This window comes from Macaca nemestrina, chromosome 7, assembly GCF_043159975.1.
Source record: "Macaca nemestrina isolate mMacNem1 chromosome 7, mMacNem.hap1, whole genome shotgun sequence".
NCBI lineage: Eukaryota > Metazoa > Chordata > Mammalia > Primates > Cercopithecidae > Macaca > Macaca nemestrina.
The window spans coordinates 137,037,390-137,063,986 of record NC_092131.1 but is presented as its reverse complement, the minus strand read 5'-3'; the positions used below and the strand labels follow the sequence as shown (position 1 = coordinate 137,063,986).

Below are 26,597 nucleotides of genomic sequence, written 5' to 3'. Positions count from 1 at the left end.
AAAAATAAAAAACAAAAAATTATTTTTTAAAAATAATTTTAAAATAAATAAAAAAGAATTAAAAGCAGGAACTCAAATATACATACATTTTTTGACAGGGTTTCACTCTGTTACCCAGGCTGGAGCACAGTGGCATGATCATGGCTCACTCCAGGCTCAGGTGATCCTCCCACCTCAGCTCCCAAGTAGCTGGGATCACAGGGATGTGGCACCATGTCCGGCTAATTTTTTTTATTAGTAGTAGAGACAGGGTCTCCTATATTGCCCAGACTGGTCTCGAATTCCTGGGCTCAAGCAATCATCCTGAGTCAGCCTCCCACAGTGCTGGGATTACAGGTGTGAGCCACTGTGCCCTGCCCAAACATACACTTTTATACCAATGTTCATAGAAGCATTATTCACAATTGCCAAAAGCTGAACACAGCCCAAGTATCCACTGACGGATGAATGGATAAACAAAATGTGGTATAAACCAACATTGGTTTTATTGGTGGATATTATTCATCTTTAAAAAGAAATGACAGGCTGGGCGTGGTGGCTCACGCCTGTAATAGCACTTTGGGAGGCCCAGGCAGGCAGATAGTTTGAGTCTCAGAGTTTGAGTCCAGCATGGGCAACATGGTGAAACCCCATCTCTACAAAAAATTAGCCAGATGTAGTGGGTGTGCACCTGTGGTCCAAGCTGCTCAGGAGGCTGAGGAGGGAGGATTGTTTGGGCCTGGGAGGCAGAGGTTGCAGTGAGCTGAGATTGTGCCACTGCACTCCAGCCTGAGGAACAGAGTGAGACAGTTTCAAAAAAAAAAGAAATAAATGACATTCTGACACATGTATAACATTTCAAGATAAGTCTTGTGAAACATTATGCTAAGTGAAATAGCCGCACAAAAGGATAAATGTTGTAGGATTCCACTTATATGAGGTTCCTAGAATAGGCAAATTTTTACAGACAGAAAATAGACTGTTGCTTATCAGAGGCCGGGGTAAAAAAGGGCACAGGAGTTATTGTTTAATGGGTATGGAATTTCTTCTTGGAATGATGAAAATGTGAAAATGGTGATGGTTGCAGAACTGTGAATATACTTAATGCCACTCAACTATGCACTTAAAAATGGTTAAAATGGCATATTTGTAACATTTATTTTACCACAATGAAAAAATAAGCAAGCTTTTGTGGTAATTAGACTATGGAATTCTTGATTCTCCACTCTTGTGAAGCACCTTCTCTTTGCTGCCCATATATGTAATGGCTAAGGCGCAGTATCTATTAATGAGAACAGCAAAAATACATCAAATGGGTAGACTCCCTTGTTTAAATTTATTTTGATTCATTTTTATTTTTATCTTCTCTAATAAATAGAAGACAGGGTCTCGCTATGTTGCCCAGGCTGGTCCTGAACTCTTGGACTCAAGCAATCCTCCTGCCTCAGCCTCCCAAAGCGCTGGGATTACAGGCATAAGCCTCCGTGTTCAGTCTATTTTGATTTCAATGGTGTTATTCCTGCCAGAAAGAAATCCAAGATAAGCAATAAACAGATTATTTTGGAATTGAGAAAGCTGGAGGGTAAAAACAAAAGCCAAGGCAGCATTTGAAGAGGTACATTGAAAGTTATCAAATAGTTTTTTAGGAGATCTTGACAGACACATTTTAAAAAGCAAAGCAGCTATTTTACTTAAAAGGAAGCTTACATCCATAATGGTTACAGGGATGTCCCGAATTTTATGAGGTTCCACATAGGAATTTTGACAATTCAAGGTAAGTCTTGAAGCCAGTTCACTCTGACCCAAACTTTCTAGCTGCAGGAAGAAACACAGGTAAAGTTTTTGAAATAATTTTATTTTTCACATTTACATTAAATCCACAGACAACATTTGTGCTTATAAAGGTGGTATCATCTGTGGTGGGGACAGAAAAGTCACCAGTGAGGAACCACAACATAGGTGAGAGACCATGAACTGGGCTTCTCAGGAGGTGGTGGCATTTTTCTATTCTGGAAACCTGGATACAAACCAATGAAACCTGGCCTTCTATAGCTCTCAGCCTACACTGCCTACTCCAGCCAGGTGCCCATGGGCAGCAAGCCAATTCCTACTGCTCAAAGGTGACAGATACATGCTTTTTTTGTTTTTGTATGTTTTTTAAAGATAAACCTTTAAGGGATCTTAGAGCTAGAAGAGACTTGAGAAATCATCTAGCCCAGGAGTTCCTAAATGCAAGCCAACAGACCTGGTTCATCAGATGTACCTGGTGAGTAAAGGAAAAGACTGAAGTAAAAATAGATTCACAGATCCCATGCCCAGGGATGCCAGATGGATGGTCTGCTGTGAGGCCTTACAATCTATATTTTTGAAAGCTTCCCTAAGTGATTTTGACAAACAGCTGATGGGAAGCACTAATGTAGACAAGCCCTTACCAGCAATAATATCTGCTCAGATGTATTAATCTGCTTAGCAAATACCTCTAACACATACTTGTGAGACAGATCTGTCTTCTGGAACCAAGTAGATGTAAAAATTCCCAATACAATGTGTCCCCACCCCAATGTCATGATCCTTACCCTGTCTACCATGAAATCAATGGCATCAGCCATCATAGGGTCCACCGGGCCAGATGAAAAATTTCCAAGAACTATTTTTTTGAGCATAAATGCGGGCATCAGCCAAAAGCTGTAAAACACAAAGACTTTATAATTTAAACTTCCGACACTACACATGGCAAATATTCATTGAACATTAAAGCTTTGTATTAGCTTAGGATCTAGAAATAAAAAGTCCTAATCCCCTCCTCCAAAGAGCTCAGCATTTGGTTTTTATACACACTTTCCCAAGTTTCCAAAGAGTTATGGGTTCATGTAATTAAACTTTTATTTGAGGATTTAGGATAATTATAAGTGATATTTCAAAATACATTTACTGAGATAGACATCCTGGTGAGTCCAAGATTTTTTTTTTCCTAACTGGCCCTATTTCCAAGGATTAAACTATTTCCTTTGGAAAACTGAGCATTAAGAGAAATATTCTTTCCTTCTGGTTGATATTATCTTTTTACTGATTGATATTTCAAAATAGATTTCAAAAATCCCAATTTGAAAGTTATTGCAACTCCCCAAATTTGCTACTATTAGATTCAACTTGGCTAATTCAAGACAAATTGATATTTATGGATTTATTTTTTCAATTTATTATTATTATTTTTGGAGACAGAGTCTCAGTTGCCCATGCTGGAAGTGCAGTGGTGTGATCTCAGCTGGCTGCAACCTCTGCCTCCCGGGCTCAAGCAATTCTCATGCCCCAGCCTCTCGAGTAGCTGGGACTACAGGTGCATGCCATCACACCCGGCTAACTTTTGTATTTTTAGTAAAGATGAGCTTTTGCAATGTTAGCCAGGCTAGTGGCAAACTCCTGGCCTCAAGTGATCCACCCACCTCAGCCTCCCACAGTGCTGGGAACACAGGCGTGAGCCACTCCTGGCCTCTTTTTATTTTTTCATTGAAACAATTAAAAAAATATTTTTAGAGACAGGGTCTCACTCTGTTGCCCAGGCTGAAGTGCAGTATTGTGATCATAGCTCACTGTAGCCTCAAACTCCTGCTAAGTGATCTTTCCACTTTGGCCTCCCAAGTAGCTGGGACTACAGGCTCACACTACCAGGCCTGGCTAATTTTTAAAAAATTCACTGAGCCGGGGCCAGGTGTGGCTCACGCCTGTAATCTTAGCACTTTGGGAGGCCATCCTTGCTAACACGGTGAAACCCTCTCTCCACTAAAAATACCAAAAATTTTTAGTAGAGGCTGAGGCAGGAGAATGGCGTGAGCCTGGGAGACGGAGCTTGCAGTGAGCAGAGATCGTGCCACTGCACTCCAGCCTGGGTGACAGAGCCAGACTCCCTCTCCAAAAAAAAAAAAAAAAAAAAAAAAAAAAAAAAAATTTACTGAGCCAGGTGCAGTGGCTCATGCCTGTAATCCAGCACTTTGGGAGGCCAAGGTGGGTGGATCACGAGGTCAGGAGTTCAAAACCAGCCTGGCCAAGATGGTGAAACCCTGTCTCTTACTAAAACTACAAAAATTAGCCAGGGGCTAATTTAGCCAGGCGCCTGTAATCCCAGCTACTCGGGAGGCTGAGGCAGGAGAATCACTTGAACCTGGGGGGTGGAGGTTGCAGTCAGATCGTGCCACTGCACTCCACCCTGGGCAACAGAGTGAGACTCTCATCTCAAAAAAATTTTTTTTTCTGTAGAGGCAGGGTCTTGCTATGTTGCCCAGGCTGGTCTAGAACTCCTGGACTCAAGCAATGCTCTTACCTCTGCCTCCCAAAGTGCTGGGATTATAGGTGTGGGCCACTGTGACTGGTCAGATCTTTATGGATTTCTATATATGATCTTTAGTTTATATTTATTCCATTAATTTCAACTGTTAAGAGCCATCTTGGAGGGTAAACACTAATTTCTCTAAACCTATGATGAAAATTACTTAGATGAGGTGCAAACTACCTTCTGATGCTTATTATCATTGGGACAGCCTTGCTGGAAGTTGAGCTTCCCTCAAAAGGAACACTGAGTCACCTTCCAGTTAACTCTCTAAGTTATCTCCCAGCCCCTTCACTTTCTTATCTTTTGAAGGTGATGAGGTCTAAGTACGCTCTGTAAGGGGTAGACCCTGTTGGCTTTGCTCACTCCTGTATCCTCAGCATGTGGCACACAGTAAGCACTCAGATACTTGACAAAAAGCAGCTCGTGTGCCAGAGCACAAACTGAATGGGGGCTGTCTTGGCAGTCTAACAATTAGAACAGCAATAAAAATCACCAAAAATAATGAGCATTATTTAGTGCATTATCTGGACAGGAAGGATTTGTAAAGTAGCTAATGTATACAAGAAATTGTTGCATGAACACTGAGTAACTACTAAGGTAACATCAGAAAAACTAAAAAATATCAGAGTGCAATCTTAAGTAGATGTGAAAACAATACTTCTCTATACATTATTTGAAAACACTGATCATACAGATGTGTTTAGTCATTGTGCTTTTTTTTTGAAATAGGGTCTTGCTCTGTCACCCAGCCTGGAGTACAGAGGCATGATTGTGGTTCACTGCAGCCTCGAACTCTTGGGCTCAAGCGATCCTCCTGCCTCAGCCTCCTGATTAGCTAGGACTGCAGCTGTGTACCATGGTATCTGGCTAATTTATTATTATTATTATTTGTAGAGATAGAAGTATTATTATTATTTGTAGATTTCTTTCATGGCTAGCAAGGCGAGGCTCCAGCCTTTAAAAAAAAGTCCTGTGGCCAGCTGTATGGCATCATAGATACCCATCAATTACTTAAAATGATAAAAATCAATGAAAGGATGGCTCCTAGGAAACAAGTACCCCCCTGGCTGCTCCTGAAGCATTTCCACCATTTCTTTTTTTGGTTTTTTTTTTTTTTTTTTTTAGATGGAGTTTTGCTCCTGTTGCCTAGGTTGGAGTGCAATGGCGTGATCTCGGCTCGCCGCAACCTCTGCCGCCCGGGTTCAAGTGATTCTCCTGCCTCAGCCTCCCGAGTAGCTAGGATTACAGGCATGCACCACCATGCCCAGCTAATTTTGTATTTTTAGTAGAGACGGGGTTTCTCCATGTTGGTCAGGCTGGTCTCAAACTCCCAATCTCAGGTGATCCAGACATCTCAGCCTCCCAAAGTGCTGGGATTACAGGTGTGAGCCACTGCACCCAGCCTCATTTCCACCATTTCTATCTTTTGGAAGAACAGACTAATATCAAGGGTCATGATGTGCAGAACATCTGTTGACAGACCAAATGCTCTAGTCTTTCCATTTGGAGAACATATCTCAAGGAAAAAAATCGGTAAGGGAAAAAACCCAGTAATTTTTACAAAGATTTACTGTAGAATGTGATGAAGAATTGGGAAAAGTCAAATGCCTAATAAAACTATGTCAGTCAATACACGGAACTGTTTACACAAAATAATAAGTGGGATAAACAGAACATGGTATTAGTTATATAGAAGTACTGAATAGAAACAGCAAAAGTGTATTACTGAATAGAAACAGCAAAAGTGTATTAATGAATATTAAACAAAATTTAAAAATTTAGGGTAATAAAGCTGAATTTAGAGTTCATTCAATTCTTTCCTTTTGTAAAGGTAATTGTTTCTAATTTTAAAAGTCAAGAAACAGCCGGGCACAGTGACTCATGCCTGTAATCCCAGAACTTTGGGAGGCCAAGGTGGGCAGATCGCTTGAGCCCTGGAGTTAGAGACCAGCATGGGGCAACATGGCAAAATCCCATCTCTACAAAATAATACAGAAATTAACCAGGTGTGGTGCCACGCATGCCTGCCTGTAGTTCCGGCTATTTGTGAGGCTGAGGTAGGAGGATCGCTTAAGCCTGGGAAATAAAGGCTGCAGTGAGCTGTGGTTGTACCATTGCACTTCAGGCTAGGTGACAGAGCAAGATTCTGTATCAAAAAAAAAAAAAAAAAAAAAAGCCAAGGAAGTTGCAGAATATAGAAGTAGATGTAAGCCTTCCCTTCCTAATATACCAAACACTCAAAAGCCAACATTTTCAAAATTTCACTGAACAGAAATAATAATTTTGTTCTTACCTGTTTGCAGTCCAAGTTTGGTTGAAGATAGAGGTGTCACTGAAGGAATTGCAGAGGATTAGGGAATGGACTCTAGGAGATTTGTGAGTATATTCAGCAAATTTCTGGGCCAAAAAGCCTCCCAAAGAAGCGCCAAAAAGATGAACCTAATTATAAACAAATATGAGGCAGATCCTAAAATACTGATCAATCTTGAACATGAGTATTAAAAAGTTGCTTCAATTAACACTAACCACAGAATATGTTATCATTAGCCAATACACTAAAATATTTACAGCAGCTAGAAATTTAGAAAATATTGTATTTAAATGCAATTTACACAGTCCATCAAGATAATACAACTCTGCATCCAAGTTATATAATTAAAAAAAATATCATTCACAGATTGCATTAGAAAACAAAACCAGACCAGGCGCAGTGGCTCATGCCTATAATCCCAGCACTATGGGAGGCTGAGGCAGGCGGATCACGAGGTCAGGAATTCAAGACCAGCCTGGCCAGCATGGTGAAACCCCGCCTCTACTAAAAATACAAAAAACTAGCCAGGCAAGGTGGTGCGTGCCTGTAGTCCCAGCTACTCAGGAGGCTGAGGTAGAGAATCACTTGAACCCGGAAGGCGGAGGTTGCAGTGAGTCGAGATCGCACCACTGCACCCCAGCCTGGGCGACAGAGTGAGACTCTGTCTAAAAAAACAAAAAAAGAAAGGAAAAAAGAAAACAAAACCAAGCCAGGGAAATATGGCAAAGGCCTGTATACTAAAAATACAAAAATTAGCCAGGCATGGTGGTATGTGCCTATAGTCCTAGCTACTTGGGAGGCTGAGGTGGGAGGATTGCTTGAGCCCAAGAGGTTGAGGCTGCAGTGAGCCATGATTGCATCACTGCACTCCAGCCTGGGTGACAGAGTGAAAGACTGTCTCAATAAAAAAAAAAAAAAAAAGAAAAAACCCAAAACCATTTAGTGGTTTATGTCTAAGAAAACTGTGATTCAGTAATTCCACCCCTAAACATATACGAACTGAAAACATATGTCAACACAAAAACTCATACATGAATGCTCATGGCAGCATTATTCATGACATCCAAAAGGTAAAAACAACCCAAATGTGCATCAGCTGATGAATGGTTAAACAAGATATGGCATATTTATAAAAATATGATTTAGTTGTAAAGAGAAACGAAGTATTGATTTTGGCTTCAACATGAATGAACCTTAAACTCATAATGCTAAGTAAAAAAAGCCAGTCAAAAAGACCACATATATGATATGATTCCACTTATGTAAAATATCTAGAATAGGCAAATCCATAGAGATAAAAAAGTAAATTAGGTTGCAGGGCTAGTAAGGGGGAAGATGAGGACCGACTGCTAATGAATATGAGGCTTTTGGCATTAAAAAATTATAAAACATTGACTGCAGTGATGGTTGCACATACCTGGGAGTATACTGAAAAACATGGAACTGTATACTTAAAAGGGTAAATTACATGGCATATGAATTATGTTGCAATAAAGCTATTATTAAAAAATAAAAGAGGGCCAGGAGCAGTGGCTCACGCCTGTAATCCCAGCACTTCGGGAGGCTGGGGTGGGCGGATCACTTGCGGTCAGCAGTTTGAGAGCAGTCTGGCCAACATGGCGAAACCCCATCTTTACAAAAGACACAAAAATTAGTCAGGCATGGTGGCACATGCCTGTAATCCCAGCTACTTTGGAGGTCGAGGCAGGAGAATCACTTGAACCCGGGAGGCGGAGGTTGCAGTGAGCCGAGATCGTGCCACTGCACTCCAGCCTGGGTGACAGAGTGAGACTTCATCTCAAAAAATAAAAAAAAATTGTATGTATGTAATTAGTTTCAGGGTACTCACTTTATCCAATTGTAAATGGTCTAAAAGTTTTCTGAATCCATCACAGAACTCAAGATGGTCCCAATAAACTGGATACTGCAACTGAAATAGTAACAATAATTTTATTTTAAAAATCATAAAAGTAAAAATGCAACTCATGTATTTGAAAAACTTAGGACTCAAACAGTGGCATTTCTCGTTTGCTCAAGCGCTGCTCCTTATTCAAAATATGTAAAAATAAGCTCTCACTTTTTACGAAACTTCATAATTCACATTTTATCTAACAGACCAAATTAAAAGAGTATAAAAAGTAAGCACATTCTAATGATATTATGTGAGTAACAATTTCAATTCCCATCAATTTCCTTTCTAAACAGCTGAAAAAGTCTGGGGTTTAAGGATGAATATACCAGAACCCATCCCAGTAAAGAAATATGGTTTTCTCTTAAATCTAATTTCATTCAGAATTATAGCTCAGGAGAGATGGAAACAAAATTTGTTCTAAGGACAGCTCCCTCTCTTTTTGGTAGCATTTCTTTAAGGGGGTATTCAGTAAAGTTGTTCCTCTTCTTTTAAATGACTTAGTTACTCTATTTCATTTATTGTACTTTGGGGTGTTTGTTTCTTGAGACAGTCTCCTCTGTTGCCCAGGTTGGAGGGCAGTGGCGCGATCTCGACTCATTCCACCTCTGCCTCCCGGGTTTGAGTGATTCTCCTACCTCAGCCTCCTGAGTAGCTGAGATTACAGATGTCCACCACCATACCCAGCTGATTTTTGTATTTTTAGTACAGACACAGTTTTGCCATGTTGGCCAAGCTAGTCTCAAACTCCTGACCTCAAGTGATCCACCTGCCTTGGCCTCCCAAAGTGTTAGAATTACAGGCACGAGCCACTACACCCAGCTTGTTTTTGAGATAGGGTCTCTCTCTCTCTCACCCAGGCTGGAGTGCATTGGCACAATTGTGAGCTCACTGCAGCCACAACCTCCTGGGCGCGAGCGATGCTCCCACCTCAGCCCCCCAGTAGCTGGAATCACAGGCATGCACCACCATGCCTGGCTAATTTTTATATATATATTTTTTGTAGAAATGGGGTTTTGCCATGTTGCCCAGGCTGGTCTTGAACTCCTGGGCTCAAGTGATTTGCCTGCCTCAAGCGATTTGACTGCCTCAGCTTCCCAAAGTGCTGGGATTACGGGTGTGAGCCAACAGAAGTACCATGCCAGGCTATTGTACTTCTGTTTGTGAAAAAGAAGTATGGTACTTGACTATATGTAGCCTGTCTATTAATGCTGGCAATGATGAGGAAAAAGAAGTACAAGTCACAAACTCATTTCTAAGGGACTCAGGTTTGTCCCCTAAGAATTCCTTTTTTTGTTGTTTGAGATGGAGTCTCACTCTGTCACCCATGCTGGAGTGCAGTGGTACGATCTCAGCTCACTGCAACCTCTGCCTCCTGGGTTCAAGCGATTCTCCTGCCTCAGTCTCTCAAGTAGCTGGGACTACAGGCGTGTGCCACCATGCCCAACTAATTTTCTTTCTTTTTTGTATTTTTAGTAGAGACGGGGGGTTTCACTGTGTTAGCCAGGATGGTCTCGATCTCCTGACCTCGTGATCCACCCACCTCGGCCTCCCGAAGTGTTGGGATTACAGGCGTAAGCCACCGCGCCTGGTCAGGAATTCCTTTTTTATGTACATATAAAACCCACTGGCTGGGCGCAGTGGCTCACGCTTGTAATCCCACCGCTTTGGGAGGCTGAGGCAGGGGAATCACTTGAGGTCAGGAGTTTGAGACCAGCCTGGGGAACATGGTGAAACCCCATCTCTACCAAAAAAATACAAAAATTATCCAGGCATGGTGGCAGGCAGCTGTAATCCCAGCTACTGGGGAAGCTGAGGCATGAGAATTGCTTGAGCCTGGGAGGTGGAGGTTGCATGAGCCGAGATCATACTACTGCACTCTAGCTGGAGCGACAGAGCGAGTCTCCGTCACCAAAAAACAAAAACAAAAACAAAAACAAATCCCAAAAAACCTCGTCTAACAGGCTTATTGTTTAAGCACTTAGGTTCATTTTGTTACTGATGAATCACTGGAATGGATACTGCCAAATGAATTATGGGATCATTTTAGATTTGATGTATGACTTTTATTATTAAAATTCTATTTGTGGGTAAAACTTCCACCATGCCAAGAAAGAATGGGGAACCGATTCTCCCTAGCAGAAAGTTTGAGAATTTGAGTCAGATGATAGCCTAAAAGAAAGGGGATGATATTTTCATGGAGTCTTTAATTTATAAATATCTGTGCCCACACAGGTGACAAAATTATACACAACTTAATACATACAAACAAATGTGTTCCAGCAGAACTGGAGAAACCTGAATGAGATTGGTAGATTGTAGTAATATCAATATCCTGGTTGTGATATTGTACTACAGTTTTGCAAAGGTTTGGCGGAAACTGGGGAAATGTGTAAAAAGGATATTTCTCTGAACTATTTTTTACACTGCATGTGAATCTACAATTACAACAAAAAAAAATGTAAAAAGGTCTGTGCATTGTAACTGCTAGATACTAACAAATATCAAATAAGTTCCACAACCTCATGGAGCTGAACATTCTGATCAAGACGCTGTTGACCTTTTCTTGATTAACTATCCTCCTAACGAAACAGGGAAAGCCCACATCGAGAACCTTGAGGGCAAAGAAGAAACATCCAGCCAGAAGCCAAGGCTCTCATGATCTGCCACTGTGGAGCGAGAAACGCTGTTGGACAGCACTCCCAAGTGGGACGGGCACCTGCAGGCTGCTTGGCTCCCCCTCCCTGGCTGATCAACAGGGGCCACCAAAAATGGTAGTGTCATGTCTCAGGCTGCAGAGGGCTTGGATGAGGGCAGTTCCTACCCTGTTCTAGAATGCTGTTTGTGAAGAGGAATGACTGAAAGTCTGAACAAAGGAGGATTATGTTGCAGAGGCTCAAACATGTCATGTGACGAATGGTTAAAGAAGCTGGAGAAATTAAGCCAGAGAAGAAAAGACCCAGGAGAAAAGCAGCAGGTGGTGGTGATGATAACTGTTTTCTCAAGTAAGAGATGGGCTCTCAGGAGGAAGAGGAACTGATTTCTTTTGTGTGGCCTCAGTTGGTGGTAACCTCAGTAGAACTTTCAGTTACCTTCCAAGAGAAGACATGTGACATGCTTTTTCACCTCTTCAACAGTAAATAACACACACACTAACAGCAGCACTCCCACCGGGAGTACCACTTACAAGTGAATACTGCAGGCGACTGCCAGCTAAAAAGGCTGTCTCCTTCCTGGGAAATTAGGAGACCATCGTCCTGACCAACCTGTGTCGTTACAGTGGAAGCATGCAAAAAAAAAAAAAAAAAAAAAAAAAGAAAAATCAGTCACCAGGAAGAGTGCCTTTCCCACACACTTTTCTCCCAGAGAAGACTCAAGAATGATCAGTGGGAAACTGGATTTAGACCAAACTCGGCTATAAAGTAATAATCATAAACAAAAAACTTCCTAACCAAATGCTAACATATGAGCTAATTAATGAATCTCACCTCAAATATCAAAGATTTACACGAAAAGCCAGCTTTTCAGTCACTTGTGTGTTAGCTAATCCCTTTGTTGTCTAATATTCCATGCTCAGCAACCCTGGAAGCAGTGCTGTGATAAAACGAGGAGCAGAAACAGAGCCAGGAGACAGAGCTCAGTTCCTCCCTCCACCACTTACTGGCTGTGTGAGCCAGACCTCAGTTTCTTCATCTGTAAACAAGGACAACACTTCCAACCACTCCGAGTTGAGAGAAGGGCGTCAGGAGAGAATGCACGTAAATGCTGGGCATGGAGAGGCTGCCAATAGAGGTTTGTTCCTTCTGAATCTCTGTGTGACTGTGGACTCACACCAGCCTCCTTCAAAAGGCTTCATCTCACATATTAAAATAGGCAAACAATATCTTTCCTCAATTAAAAAAAACTGCCCAGCCGGGCGCAGTGGCTCATGGCTGGAATCTCAGCACTTTGTGAGGCTGAGGCAGGTGAATCATGAGGTCAGGAGTTCGAGACCAGCCTGGCCAACATGGCGAAACCCCGTCTCTACTAAAAATACAGAAAATTAGCTGGGCATAGTGGCGGACACCTGTAATCCCAGCTACTCAGGAGGCTGAGGCAGGAGAATTGCTTGAACCTGGGAGACGGAGGTTGCAGTGAGCTGAGATCACGCCACTGCACTCCAGCCCTAGGTGACAGAGTGAGACTCCGTCTCAACAAACAAACAAACAAACAAACTGTGCCTATTACTATAGCTGATCAGAGACAGAAGCGCACACACACACACACACACACACACACACACACACAAACCCACAAAACGTCGGTCTACATTTTAATACTGAATCAGTAATACTTACAGCGATAACCCGGTAACCCCATCCAGTCAGAGCCAAAATCTGCCGGAAAAAGACATCTGCAGTTCCACTGACAGGGGGCAGGAATATGAGAGGACACCTGATACTTCGGGGGCCTGCATCATAGAGCGACCATATCTTACTGTCATCATCATCTACGATAATCTGGAGGGAAATTTAAAAGAAAAAAGTGGAAAATCTTATAAATTCACTTTTTATGTTATTTTACACTATCATTTCACTGACAATTTTAACACTACTGCCTTGTTTGTTACAAGGTAACCTGAAGCTCACACCAGATTAGCATGCATGACAGACTCCTCTAGTCTCCTTTTCTTTCCTCAGGGCTAACATATTCCACAGAACTACTTAGAACTACTTTATAATCTTCCAGAGGGCTGCTGCTTCTCTGTTTCTTCCCCCCCACCCTTTTTCTTTTTTTGAGACAGAGTCTCGCTCTGTCGCCCAGGTTAGAGTGCAGCAGCGTGATCTCGGCTCACCGCAACCTCCACCTCCCAGGTTCAAGCGATTCTTGTGCCTTAGCCTCCAATGTAGTTGGGATTATAGGCATGTGCCACCACACCCAGCTAATTTTTGTATTTCTATTAGAGACAGGGTTTTGCCACGTTGGCCAGGATGGTCTCGAACTTCTGACCTCAGGTGATCTGCCTGCATCAGCCTCCCAAAGTGCTAAGATTACCGGCATGAGCCACCACACCTGGCTGCTTCTCTCAGTTTCTACCTTTCCCGTCCATCCACAACAATAGGAAGAAATCTATTTTGCTTAACATTAAACAGTGAACTCTATACAAGACATCTTATTTCTTCCCACATTTCTGGTTGTGTGTGTGTTTAAGAATGTGTCTGTACAAGGAGGGCAGTCTGCAGTCATTCTGCAGTGCTGACCCAGAGGACTGGCTGGGATGTGCAGGGTCAGAGTATGAACAGGGGAGCTGACAGGGAGACAAGGCTCCTAGCTCGTGTCTCTATCCATCTGGATAGGTGGGTAGAGACAGCACCAGCTCAGGAGATGCTTCAGGAGCCTCTCTAAACCAAGCCTTTGGGGAGTTGTGGGGGAGACTCTGCTACAGAAGGGGAACGAGGCAGGTCTATGTGTCACTCTCCTGGGAGAATACATCAAACCAGTAGGGGTTAGGGAGTGGCACAGAGAGAAACTGGCTTTTTGGTGAAAAGCGGGTAGGAAGGAGGAAGGTAATCAGAAACCTTCCTGATGGAGTGGTTCTTGACCCAACATGACGGGGAAATAATGAGCACTGGAAGAGCTGAGGGGGCCGGGCATGGTGGCTCACGCCTATAATCTTAGCACTTTGGGAGGTCAAGGCAGGTAGATTACCTGAGGTCAGGAGTTTGCGACCAGCCTGGCCAACATGGTGAAACCTTGTCTCTACTAAAAATATAGACATTAGCTGGGTATGGTGGCACATGCCTTTAATCCCAGCTACTGGGGAAGCTGAGGCAAAAGAATCGCTTGAAACTGGGAGGCGGAGGTTGCAGTGAGCTGAGATCGGGCTCCAGCCTGGACAACAGAGCAAGACTCTGTCTTAAAAAAAAAAAAAAGGAAGAAAGAAAACAATGTGCTGAGGGCCAGGCGTGATGGCTCACGCCTGTAATCTCAGTGTTTTGGGAGGCAAAAGGCAGGACTGCTTGAGGCCAGGAGTTTGAGACCAACCTGGGCAACATAGTGAGATCCCCATCTCTACAAAAAATGAAAAAATTAACCAGGTGCGATGGTACACACCTATAGTCCCAGCTACTTGAGAGGCTGAGACACAACAATCGCTTGAGCCCAGGAGTTCAAGGCTGCATTGAGCTATATGATCGCACAACACTCCAGCCCAAGCACCAGAGGGAGATCCTGTCTCTCTCTCTTTTTTTCTTTTTTTTTTTTTTTGAGACGGAGTCTCACTCTGTAGCCCAGGCTGGAGTGCAGCGGCACGATCTCGGCTCACTGCAACCTCTGCCTCCCAGGTTCAAGCAATTCTCCTGCCTCAGCCTCCCAAGTAGCTGAGATTACAGGCACGTGCTCCCATGTCCAGCTAATTTTTTGTACTTTTAGTTGAGACGGGGTTTCACCATATTGGTTAGGCTGGTCTTGAACTCCTGACCTCATGATCCACCTGCCTTGGCCTCCCAAAGTGCTGGGATTACAGGCGTGAGCCACTGCACCCAGCCCAGATCCTGTCTCTTTAAAATAAATAAATAAATAAATAAATAAATAAATAAAAATACAACAACACTCCAGCCTGAGCAACAGAGGGAGAGATCCTCTCTCTTTAAAAAAAAAAGAAAAAGGAGGCCGGGCACGGTGGCTCAAGCCTGTAATCCCAGCACTTTGGGAGGCCGAGACGGGTGGATCATGAGGTCAGGAGATCGAGACCATCCTGGCTTAACACGGTGAAACCCCATCTCTACTAAAAATACAAAAAAAAAATTAGCCGGGCGCGGTGGCGGGCACCTCTAGTCCCAGCTACTCGGGAGGCTGAGGCGGGAGAATGGCGTGAACCCGGGAGGCGGAGCTTGCAGTGAGCCGAGATAGCGCCACTGCACTCCAGCCTGGGCGACAGAGCGAGACTCCATCTCAAAAAAACAAAAAAAAACAAAAAAAAACAAAGACAAAGACAAAGGAAAGAAAAAAAAGGCAAGCTGAGGCAAGTCAAGTGCTCAGCAGAGTCTGGCAAATGTTAAGTGTCCTAGAAGTATTAGTTATTATTATTATTCACTGCATCCTAGTTGAATTTTTGTTTTCTCTGACTTTTGGTGGTATTTAGAAAAGTACATTAACTGCTTGAACATTTGACAATGCAAATCAGTATTTGTTCTACTTTTATATTAAAAAACTCAAGGCCTCCAGGCTCTGTTTTCTGAGAGCTCCTCACTAGCAGGGCTATGGACTCCACAGTGTCACTGTGTGCATGGCAGCACACTAACCAGGGTCACTCACTGGCATCACTAGGAGCAGACAAATGGAGCAAGGCAAAGTCCACAGAGGCCTCACAGTTCCCCTTTGGACTTCCGCAGGTCACAGATGGTGATAATGTATCTCATGCTCATGTTTTTGCCCTGTACATTTTGCCACTCACTTTTTTGCTTTTTTTTTTCGAGACAGGGTCTGGCTCTGTCACCCAGGCTGGAGTGCAGTGGCACGATCACAGCTCACTGCAGCCTTGACTTCCTGGGCTTAAGCAATCCTCCCATCTCAGCCTCTTGAGTATCTGGGACTATAGGCGTGCACCAACACGCCCAGTTAATTTTTTCTAGTTTTTGTAGAGAAAGGGTCACGTCATATTGCCCAGGCTGATCTCAAATTCCTAGGCTCAAACAATCCTCCTGCCTCCGCCTTCCAAAGTGCTGGAATTATAGGTGCATAGCACCACACCTAGTTAATTTTTTCATCTTTTTATAGAGACAGGGTTTCACTATGTTGCCCAGGCTGGTCTCAAACTCCTGGCCTCAAGTGATCCTCCTAGGTCTCTAAAGTGCTAGGATTACAGGCATGAGCCATCACAAACAGCTGCAAAAGATCTTAAGATCACTGGATTCTAACACTTCTGCAAGGGAATTAGCAACGGTTTTACTCTACTCAGTGACTTGAATTGCCTTTGTCTAGTGTGATCCCCAAACTCTGGGATTAATTTGGGAAGCAGAGTCAATACTCAATGGCAATGTAAGTATTTAGGACTTTCAAACATCCCAGGAAAATAAAGCTTCCAGAAGATGACTGTGGCAGAATGAGTATGTCACTGCAAACAGAAGCTCTGTAACGTGACCCCATTCTTAAATCTGAGGAACAGGAATATAATCTGACTGTACTTACTATATAGTTGCTATAAACTTTCCACTAAACTATATAGAAGAGTACATACATACCTGCTTGCTTGTATATATAAAAGCAATTGTAAAAAATGAGTACAGGCTGGGCGCGGTGGCTCACGCCTGTAATCTCAGCACTTTGGGAGGCCAAGGCGGGTGGAGGAGTTGTGGTCAGGAGTTCGAGACCAGCCTGGCCAACATGGTGAAACTCTGCCTCTCCTAAAAATACAAAATTAGCTGAGTGTGGCAGCGCATGCCTGTAATCCCAGCCACTTGGGAGGCTGAGGCAGGAGAATCGCTTGAACCTGGGAAGCAGAGGTTGCAGTGAGCTAAGATCACGCAGTACACTGCACTCCAGTCTGGGCGGCAGAGCGAGACTCCATCTCAAAAATAAATAAAAATAAATAAATAATAAATAAATAAAAATGACTACAGTTATACCTGCTTTCACTCTAAAATCAGTCTCAAAAGTTGACTGTACGTGACAGGGAAGGGGTGAACTTCATCCTCTGCAACCCAGAGTCATGAAACTTGGCAGTAACCTTTACTCTCAAACACTACTAAGACATGACATCTAAATCACACACAAAAACAATACAAGATTTTGCAAATAAGAGGTATAGTAAAACCATACATACCTTTTTAAGGGGAACTGTACCTCTAAACCAATTATAATCAGGAGAGACTTTAATCTCTCCCATGATTAGCTGAAATGGAGGTTAATCCTGAAATAAAAGCATGTGATATTTCATGTCAAGAATTCATGTTTACATCAGAACTAAATGTAGAGTCTGATCTAGCTATACCAACAATATTTTAAAGAAGAAAACCAAGGAAACTGCCTATTTTTCAGTATATACTCAAACTACAGAAAAACAATTTGGTGAAATACTACAATCACAGAATCAGAAGGGCGCTTTTTTTTTTTTTTTTTTTTGAGACAGTCTCACTCTTGTTGCCCAGGCTGGAGTGCAGTGGTGCGATCTCGGCTCACTGCATCCTCCACCTCCTGGGATTCAAGTGATTCTCCTGCCTCAGCCTCCTGAGTATCTGGGACTACAGGTGCCCACCACCACACCCAACTAATTTTTGTATTTTCAGTAGAGGTGGGGGTTCACCATGTTGGCCAGGCTGGTCTCGATCTCCTGACCTCAGGTGATCCACCCACCTCAGCCTCCTAAAGTACTGGGATTACAGGAGTGAGCCACCGTTCCGGGCTACCAGAGGAGCTTTTAAAGAAATTATTCCAACGCTCTTAGTTCTTCCAGAAAAGGAATCTGGTCTAGAAAATTTAAATGACTTACCCGAGATCACATGGCAATGCTAGGACCAGATGTGAGACAACCTTTTCTGACACCATACTTCCTAACTTAGTTCTCAACTGCAATACCATCAGCTATCTTTTGACATAACCTTAAGAATCCCTTTAATAAAGATGCTCCTGTCTGATTATAGGGATAGTCCATGCTAGAGAAAGGAGTTGATGTTTTTTGACTTTTTAAATTTTTGAGACAGAGTCTTGCTCTGTTGTCCAGGCTGCAGTTCAGTGGCACAATCACAGCTCACTGCAGCCTTGACCTCTGAGGCTCAAGCGATTACCCCAACCTCAGCCTCCTGAGTAGCTGAGACAATGGGTGCACACCACCATGACAGGCGAATCTTGTATTTTTTGTAGAGATGGGGGCCTCCCTATGTTGTCCACACTGGTCTCGAATTCCTGGGCTCAAGCAATCCTCCCATCTCACCTCCCAAAGTGCTGGGATTACAGGTGTGAGCCACCACACCTAGCCTAGAGAAAGAACTTTAAATTAAGCCTGCTTCCTGATAAATTCACAATACACCATAAATCTAACTGTAATTGCACATAACCAGAAATTCACATGTAGTTCCTTTTTTTTTTTTTTGAGACAGAGTCTCACTCTGTCGCCCAGGCTGGAGTGCAGTGGCGCGATCTTGGCTCACTGCAACCTCCGCCCTCCGAGTTCAAGTGATTCTCCTGCCTCAGCCTCCCGAGTGGCTGGGATTAAAGGCTCTTGCCACCGCGCTCAGCTAATTTTTTGTACTTTTAGTAGAGACAGGGTTTCACCATCTTGGCCAGGCTGGTCTTGAGCTCCTGACCTCATGATCCATCCACCTCATGATCTTTGGCCTCCCAAAGTGCTGGGATTACAGGCATAAGCCACCGTGCCCGGCCTACATGTAGTTCTTAATACAAAATACAGACAAATTTGTCACTCATATGGACATGATTAAAAGTTACACAGGGTCCTCTGAAAGATCCATAATGTAAACCTGAAGGCACTGTAAGTAGCAACAAAATGAAACATTCGCCTTTAGGAAAAAATGTGTAGTCTTTTGTTGTGAGCTTAGTGACTTCTGGTTTTCATAGCTCTGTGATCTTAGATAAGTCTTGATCCTTTTGGAGTTTGTTTTCTCATCTATGACTATGTTACTACTGTGTCCCCAAAGCTCAGATCAGTGCTTGGCACATAGCAGGCATTATCTGTTGATGAAATGAATAACTACATTCTAAGAAGAATGAACTGGGCCATCCTCCTAACCCTGGCATCTGTGAGCTTTGGTCTAGCGGAACATCCTCAACTAAAAGGCTGCCCCTCTTTGCTCAGGCATCTGTGCTATGTCATAACAGGAAACTGAAATTATAGTTCCCTGTTGCAGATTCTTATTGCCAAGTGAGGAAATTCCACCAGGAAGAATTCAAATATTTGCTTTGTACCACTTCCTCTACCTCAAGAGCAAGCCTTGATCCTAGCACGACTAACATGAGGTTGAGACTCCAGGACCTAACTCCCGGGCTGACTCTGAACTGTTGTTTTAGAGGGAGTTCTCTGGACTGGCAAGGAACAGGGATTCTAAACTCAATGGAACTCTTCCTTGGTGGCCCTCGAGATCTGCTCCCTCAGGAACACAGAACCCTCAGTAGACTCAACTGTGACCTTGGAGACATACTAAGCTGAACCCCGAGGAGACAGCAGATGTAGACATTCCAACACTAACCTTGATTTACAGCCTTGACATTGTGATGATGGTCTCTCCTCTCAAAGCTAAGATGGTAATTTTAGAGAAGTTTGTTAAAATCATAAGTTGCTTCAAAGTACTAAGAAAATCATCATCCAGTCTTACACTGAAACTTAGTGTGCACAGATAGTTATTCATACTGAAATAAAGAAAATAATTCTTTGTATATCCATTTTATCTTAAATATTAATATGTTAAGGCCAGGCACAGTGGCTCACGCCTGTAATCCCAGCATTTTGGGAGGCTGAGGTGGGCAGATCACGAGGTCAGGAGTTCAAGACCAGCCTGGCCAAGATAGTGAAACCCTGTCTCTACTAAAAATACAAAAATTAGCCTGGCGTGGTGGCATGCGCCTGTAGTCCCAACTACTTGGGAGGTTGAAGCAGGAGAATCACTTGAACCCAGAAGGCAGAGGTTGCGGTGAGCCAAGATCGTTCCACTGCACTCCAGCCTGGGTGACAAAGCGAGACTCCGTCTCAAAAAAACAAAAAAAAAAAAGTTAAAAAGTTTTGCCAGGCACGGTGGCTCACGCCTGTAATCCCAGCATTTTGGGAGGCTGAGGCAGGTGGATCACCTGAGATCAGGAGTTCAAGACCAGTCTGACCAACATGGCGAAACCTCGTCTCTACTAAAAATACAAAAAAAATTAGCCAGGCATGGCGGTGGCCGCCTGTAATCCCAACTACTCGTGAGGCTGAGGCAGGAGAATCGCTTGAACCCAGGAGGCGGAGGTTGCAGTGAGCCAAGATTGCACTCCAGCCTGGGTGACAGAGTGAGAGTCCGTCTCAAAAAAAAAAAAAAAAAAAAAAAAAATCTAAGCCATTTTAAGTATAGGCTTTCTCTAAGCTGATTATAACTTTTAATTGAAAGCAACTAGCACATATACTTAATTCTGGAATATTTTCTACCTGGACAGACTTGAAATACTCCTATATCATCTAAATACTTCTTAATGGAGACATTTCCTAGTATTGCATTATTAGAAACAATCTACTCTAAAGGAGGGAAAATAAAAAACATGTTTAGCAAATAACATCTACTTAACAGATTTATAAAACACCTTAGCTAACTAAAGCCAGAAAGTGTGCTTCTAGAGTCACAAAACGGGATAAAATAAAACATTCATAGCTTTGGAATCAGTTGCAATGCACAAACCAAACCACCATACAAATACACACAGACACAGGCACACATATTCACGTGGTCATCCTCTTCTTTCCCATAGCAGTAAATAGAAAGATGTTCCTTACCAATAGTCTTCAGAATAATTCACAACCACTTCACTATGCCAACGTGTTAAAAGTAATCTTACAAGATGGAGAGATTCCACTCCGCTGTGACTAAATTTTTGTAGAGACAAGTAATTTTAACACTTGTGCTAGTTTGGCAGTACACGAAAGGTAAAATGGATACCAAATGTTGCATCTGACCAATTGACGTCTAAGGAAAAAAAGATCACTGCTGCAAAGGGAAAGCAGCTGTGAGTGGTATGAATAGGAAAGTTTGTTCTCCTAGCTCTCTTTCATCCACCAAGGGGGTATACTTTTCCAAGTCATAACAGGAATATTCTGTATATGGCAAAGGTTAACTGAGATTGTGACCAAACTGGTCAGTACTGAATAAGAATGAATGTAGACCATGAGCTCAAAACTGATTTGATCTCTCATGATTTTGTTCCTCACAAAAACAAAAGCACCTGTTCATGCTGGTGGGAAAAGGACCACAGTATTAGCCTCAATCTTGCCTAAGGAAACCCCTCTTCAGGGTGTGCTGTGGACTCCCTGTCTTCCCTGGCCCTTGTGCTGCTGGACAATAAAAACTGCCAGTTGTGGCTGGGTGCAGTGGCTCACGCCTATAATCCCAGCACTTTGGGAGGCTGAGGTGGGTGGATCACCTGAGGTCAGGAGTTTGAGACCAGCCTGGCCAACACGGTGCAGCCCCGTCTCTACTAAAAACACAAAATTAGCCGGGCTTGGTGGCGCATCCCTGTAATCCCAGCTAAGCAGGAAGCTGAGACAGAAGAATCACTTGAACCCGGGAGGCAGAGGTTGAGGTGAGCCGAGATCGCATCATTGCACTCCAGCCTGGGCAACCAGAGCGAAACTCCATCTCAAAAAAACAAACAAAACAACAACAACAACAACAACAAAAACAAATTAGCTGGGCGTGGTAATGGGCGCCTGTAATCCCAGCTACTTAGGAGGCTAAGGCAGGAGAGCTTGAACCTGGGTGACGGAGGTTGCAGTGAGCTGAGATCGCACCACTGCACTCCAGCCTGAGTGACAGAGTGAGACTCTGTCTCAAAAAACAAACAAAAAAACCTGCCAGTTGTTACTATGCCCCTATCGCTCAGGGCTTCAACAGAACCTGCCACTTTAAAGTCAACAAAATCACCTTTATCAATGTTTAAGTCACATAACCAGCATAACTAGTCAGAGGTTTCTGCTACTTTATTTCAATCTATAGTTGACGTGCATTATGGACAATCCGTGATTATAAATATTAGCCATGACAAAATATTAGAAGCGGAGAGTCTCTGGGTGATGCAACTGGCTTTTTAATGCACCTCTCCATCCCTCACCACAGAAGTACACAGCTATCCTTTTCTTAGATCTCTTCAGGGGAGAGCTATCCCTCTTTTCTTCATTGCATTATCTCTAAACCTTACAGGAGGAAAAGCTGCCTACCTGACATCTGTGACATCTCTTCTCACGCTCTTGGTATAAAAACTTTTGGAGGCCGGGCGCGGTGGCTCAAGCCTGTAATCCCAGCACTTTGGGAGGCCGAGACGGGCGGATCACTAGGTCAGGAGATCGAGACCATCCTGGCTAACACGGTGAAACTCCGTCTCTACTAAAAAATACAAAAAACTAGCCGGGCGAGGTGGCGGGCGCCTGTAGTCCCAGCTACTCAGGAGGCTGAGACAGGAGAATGGCCCCAACCCGGGAGGCGGAGCTTGCAGTGAGCTGAGATCCGGCCACTGCACTCCAGCCTGGGCGACGGAGCGAGACTCCGTCTCAAAAAAAAAAAAAAAAAAAAAAAACTTTTGGAATTTGGACACAGCTTATTAAGTTACTCCTCAGTGGCTGGGCGCAGTGGCTCACGCCTAGTAATTCCAGCACTTTGGGAGGCCAAGGCGGGCGGATCACGATGTCAGGAGATCGAGACCATCCTGACTAACACGGTGAAATCCCCTCTCTACTGAAAATACAAAAAATTAGCCGGGCGTGGTGGCGGGCGCCTGTAGTCCCAGTTACTTGGGAGGCTGAGGCAGGAGAATGGCGTGAACCCGGGAGACAGAGCTTGCAGTGAGCCGGGATCGGGCGACCGCACTCCAGCCTGGGTGACAGAGCGAGACTCCGACTCAAAAAAAAAAAAAAAAAAGTTACTCCTCAATTTGTTGAATCTTTGTGCCAAAAGGAGCTGAACCAGTGTAGGTGGAGACAAAGGAAGCAGCATAAATGTCTAACTTATAACTCCCCAGGAAAACGAGAAGAGGAAAAATGAGACACTCCGGTCCCGCTCTGTTCCTCATTCCCCGTTCACAAACCTCACGCCTGGCCCACACTCAGCAACAACAAAGACATCTGTCACTTTCAGGCCGAGGTGCTGTCTCCAAAATTACTGACCTCTGCTCAGAGTTCTTAAAAGTTTGCTGAGAAAAAAAAAATGTCCCTGGGCTGCAGTCGTGTAGCCCGAGGATGGGTTTACAGGAGGATGCCCCGGTTAAGCCCTCTGCCGCCCCCACCTCCCGCTGGAGACTCATACACAGCTCCCCGCCAGTCCCACCGGTGACAGCCACACAAAGGCAGGGTCGCAAGCACACCGACCACCCCACAGCCCACACTCGGCCCCAGACACACACTCACAAGGGCACGTGATCACGTGAGTGGTCACATGGACCGGCCCACTCAGAACATACTCACAAAGTCACACCAACCAAAGCAGCCACGCGCCATACACATACCTACAACCCCGCATACCACACACCCAGCCGCTTCCCAGCGCTTCGCCCACCCTCACCTGCCGTGGCCGCCCCCACGTCCCTTCCCCTCCTTCCAGAGGCCGCTCTTCGCTCCAGTACGAGCGCGGGCCGTGGAGGCGGCTGGGCCCCGGTCGGGGCGGGAGACCGAGCGCTCGGGACTCGCGGGCGCAGCAGGCCGTGCGGAGAGAGCAGGAGGCCGGCCTCTGAGGGGCGGGGCGCGTGGCCGAGCGAGCTCGGACCGGCGCGCTCCCCACTTCCGAACCGCCGCTCAGCGGGCGCGAGACTCCCGCTTCCGGGTTCTGAGGGGGCGGGGCCACGTCGCGAGGAAGGGGCGGTGCTGCGTGGCTCCGGCGGTCGCCACGGCGACGGGAGCGGGGGGCGGCTCCGTGGGATCCTCGGCGGCGGCGGGCGTTGGGAGAGGGCTGAATTACCTGTGGGTCAGCCCTAGTTCTCCTGTCTGACCTGCGGACCTAGGAGAAGGGGGCGCCTGGCCCCTTGGGACCTGCTTCTGCTTTCAGTTCGCGTTTACAGCTTTGGAGAGACACCTTTGGGTTCCAGGCTTTGGTGAACAGAACTTTGTATACTCTTTTCTTAGGAACATTTTTTTTCCTTTGGCACAACCGTAGACGCTCTCCATTAGTCTTCCACTCAAAGTCCCCACTTCCTTTTGACGTTCTGGGGATTTCTGGGAACGTACGCCCACCCATCTTCCTGTTCCTTCATCATTTTTCCCTTAAAATCAGAGAGAATATTAATACACTTATAATCATTGTTCTTAAGGTGTTGCAAACGTCAACGTCTTGAGGTGTTGCAGACGTCACGACTCTTTTTTTTTAGTAAAATATTTCTGAAATTATGATAAGGTGAATAACATGTAAATCTCCTTGTTTTGAATTTTTTTTAGGGATCCTGCAACAAGGTCCTGTTGAAAGTGCTTCTCTCTAATAGTTTTAGGGAAGCTTGTACCCTGTTTTAGGGCCTGTAGACTTTGCCCTTACCTAGGCAACTGTTTATGGGATTAAGGTCAGGGAAGATCCAACTAAATTGCATCCTACTTAATTATCACTTCTGTCCCCTGGCTCAGGAGCCTTGGGTTCCACTCTAGAACTTGGACAAATCCCAAAAGCATTTCCCAAGAGCACAGTGACATACTTACCTTTTTCTTCTTCTTTCTTTCTTTCTTTTTTTTTCTCTAAATCACTTCTTTCGGAGTTGCAAGTCAGTCGCAGGAAGTCATCTTTTATTGTAAGCACCACATAGATGTATAGAGCATGTTTCCATGGAGTATTTTAACTTGAGGGCCTTTTCTCCAATATTTGGAATTGTTCAATGGGTGGAATAACTTGCAAACTACTGGTTGTCTGTGAAACTGGTTATGGATATTCATTACATTAGTTGTCTATTTTCCCAGGTGGTCTCGAAGCTTCAATCTAGAGCAAAGGGAATAGAGTGATTCAACCAGTGAGTTAGCACATGATTAGTGCATAAACAATAGGTACTGAATGTATATTGATTGTAATCCCAGCACTTTGGGAAGCCAGGGTGGATGGATCACTTGAGCCCAGGAGTTCAAGACCAGCCTGAGCAACATGGGAGACCCTGTCTCTACAAAAAAATACAAAAATTAGCCGGGCATGGTGGCGCACGCCTATAGTCCCAGCTACTCAGGAGGCTGAGATGGGCGAATCTGTTAAGCTCAGAGGTTGAAGCCACTGCACCATACCCTAGGTGACAAAGTGAGAGACCTCGTCTACCCCCACCAAAAAAGTGTATTGAATGAATAAATGAGTGGAATAAATAAATCTATCCACATTTCCTCATTTATTCCTAAAACTGTACTCCTTAGAACCCACATCCCTAGCCCCCACTTAGTAACAGCTTTAATGAGACCTAATCTGTGGATATGCCTGTATGTTAAAAGTCATTGTTCTGTTAGTGTGGTAATAAACTTTAACTTGACAATTGATAATAAAAAAAAAAACACTATGTAGATACGTTTTTTTACATATCAACTTTTATCACAATGTAGACCAATCCAAAAACAATAAATGTTTTAATTGTTTCAGAAAGGGAACCCATGGTCATGTTTGTGTCCTCAGTTGTTCCATAACACATGGCAAGCACATTGTCCATTTCCTAATCCCAACAAAGAACGTTTAGTATCTGTGAATTCCAGTCGAATTGTAATGCACAAATGCAGGCAGCAAACTTTTGATTCAGGCAGGTCCCAGTGCAGGCTGACCTGGTGGACATAGCTGTAAGGATTTGCAGCTGTTGTGGCTGGGGTCTGCCAAATGGTTCCCACAGCACAATTCATCTGTGAGAATCTCACAGAAAAACTGGAATGTTCACAAAATATGCTGTGAACACCAAGCAAAGTAAACAGATGGCCAGCTGGCTCTCATAATTGCCCAAACCCAAGCTCTGTCCCTCTTAATTTATCTTTTCACAGGATAATATTTGTTTCAAAACACACAAAATAATCCCAGATCCAGAAATATCTCTATGCATGCGTATATATAACTGAATGCACTTTTTTTCTTTTTCTTTTTTTTTTTTTTTTTGAGACAAGAGTCTTGCTCTATCGCCAGGCTGGAGTGCAGTGGCACATCTCAGCTCACTGCAACCTCCACCTCCCAGGTTCAAGCAATTCTCCTGCCTCAACCTCCTGAGTAGCTGGGTCTACAGGTGCCTGCCACCACACCCAGCTAATTTTTGTATTTTTAGTAGAGACAGGGTTTCACCATGTTGACCAGGATGGTCTCGATCTCTTGACCTCATGATCTGCCCGCCTCAGCCTTCCAAAGTGCTGAGATTACAGGCGTGAGCCACTGCGCCCGGCCGTGAATGCACTTTTTTAAATGTTTGGAGATATATGTACA

The 26,597-nt window shown here is 44.1% G+C and overlaps 1 protein-coding gene across 1 annotated transcript in view; it reads right to left on the bottom strand.

Moving 5' to 3' along the window:
• LOC105488542 (SPG21 abhydrolase domain containing, maspardin) overlaps positions 1–24,003 on the bottom strand; it is a 28,163-nt gene extending 4,160 nt beyond the window's left edge. Inside the window, exons 1-7 of the mRNA XM_011752727.2 lie at positions 23,754–24,003; positions 17,330–17,416; positions 12,864–13,025; positions 8,467–8,547; positions 6,600–6,745; positions 2,556–2,664; positions 1,687–1,794 (exon numbers count right to left, since the gene is read on the bottom strand). Coding sequence (XP_011751029.1) covers positions 1,687–1,794; positions 2,556–2,664; positions 6,600–6,745; positions 8,467–8,547; positions 12,864–13,025; positions 17,330–17,392 — 669 coding nt within the window. The 5' untranslated portion in view covers positions 17,393–17,416; positions 23,754–24,003. The remainder of the gene's footprint in view (positions 1–1,686; positions 1,795–2,555; positions 2,665–6,599; positions 6,746–8,466; positions 8,548–12,863; positions 13,026–17,329; positions 17,417–23,753) is intronic.
• Positions 24,004–26,597: the final 2,594 nt, after the last annotated feature.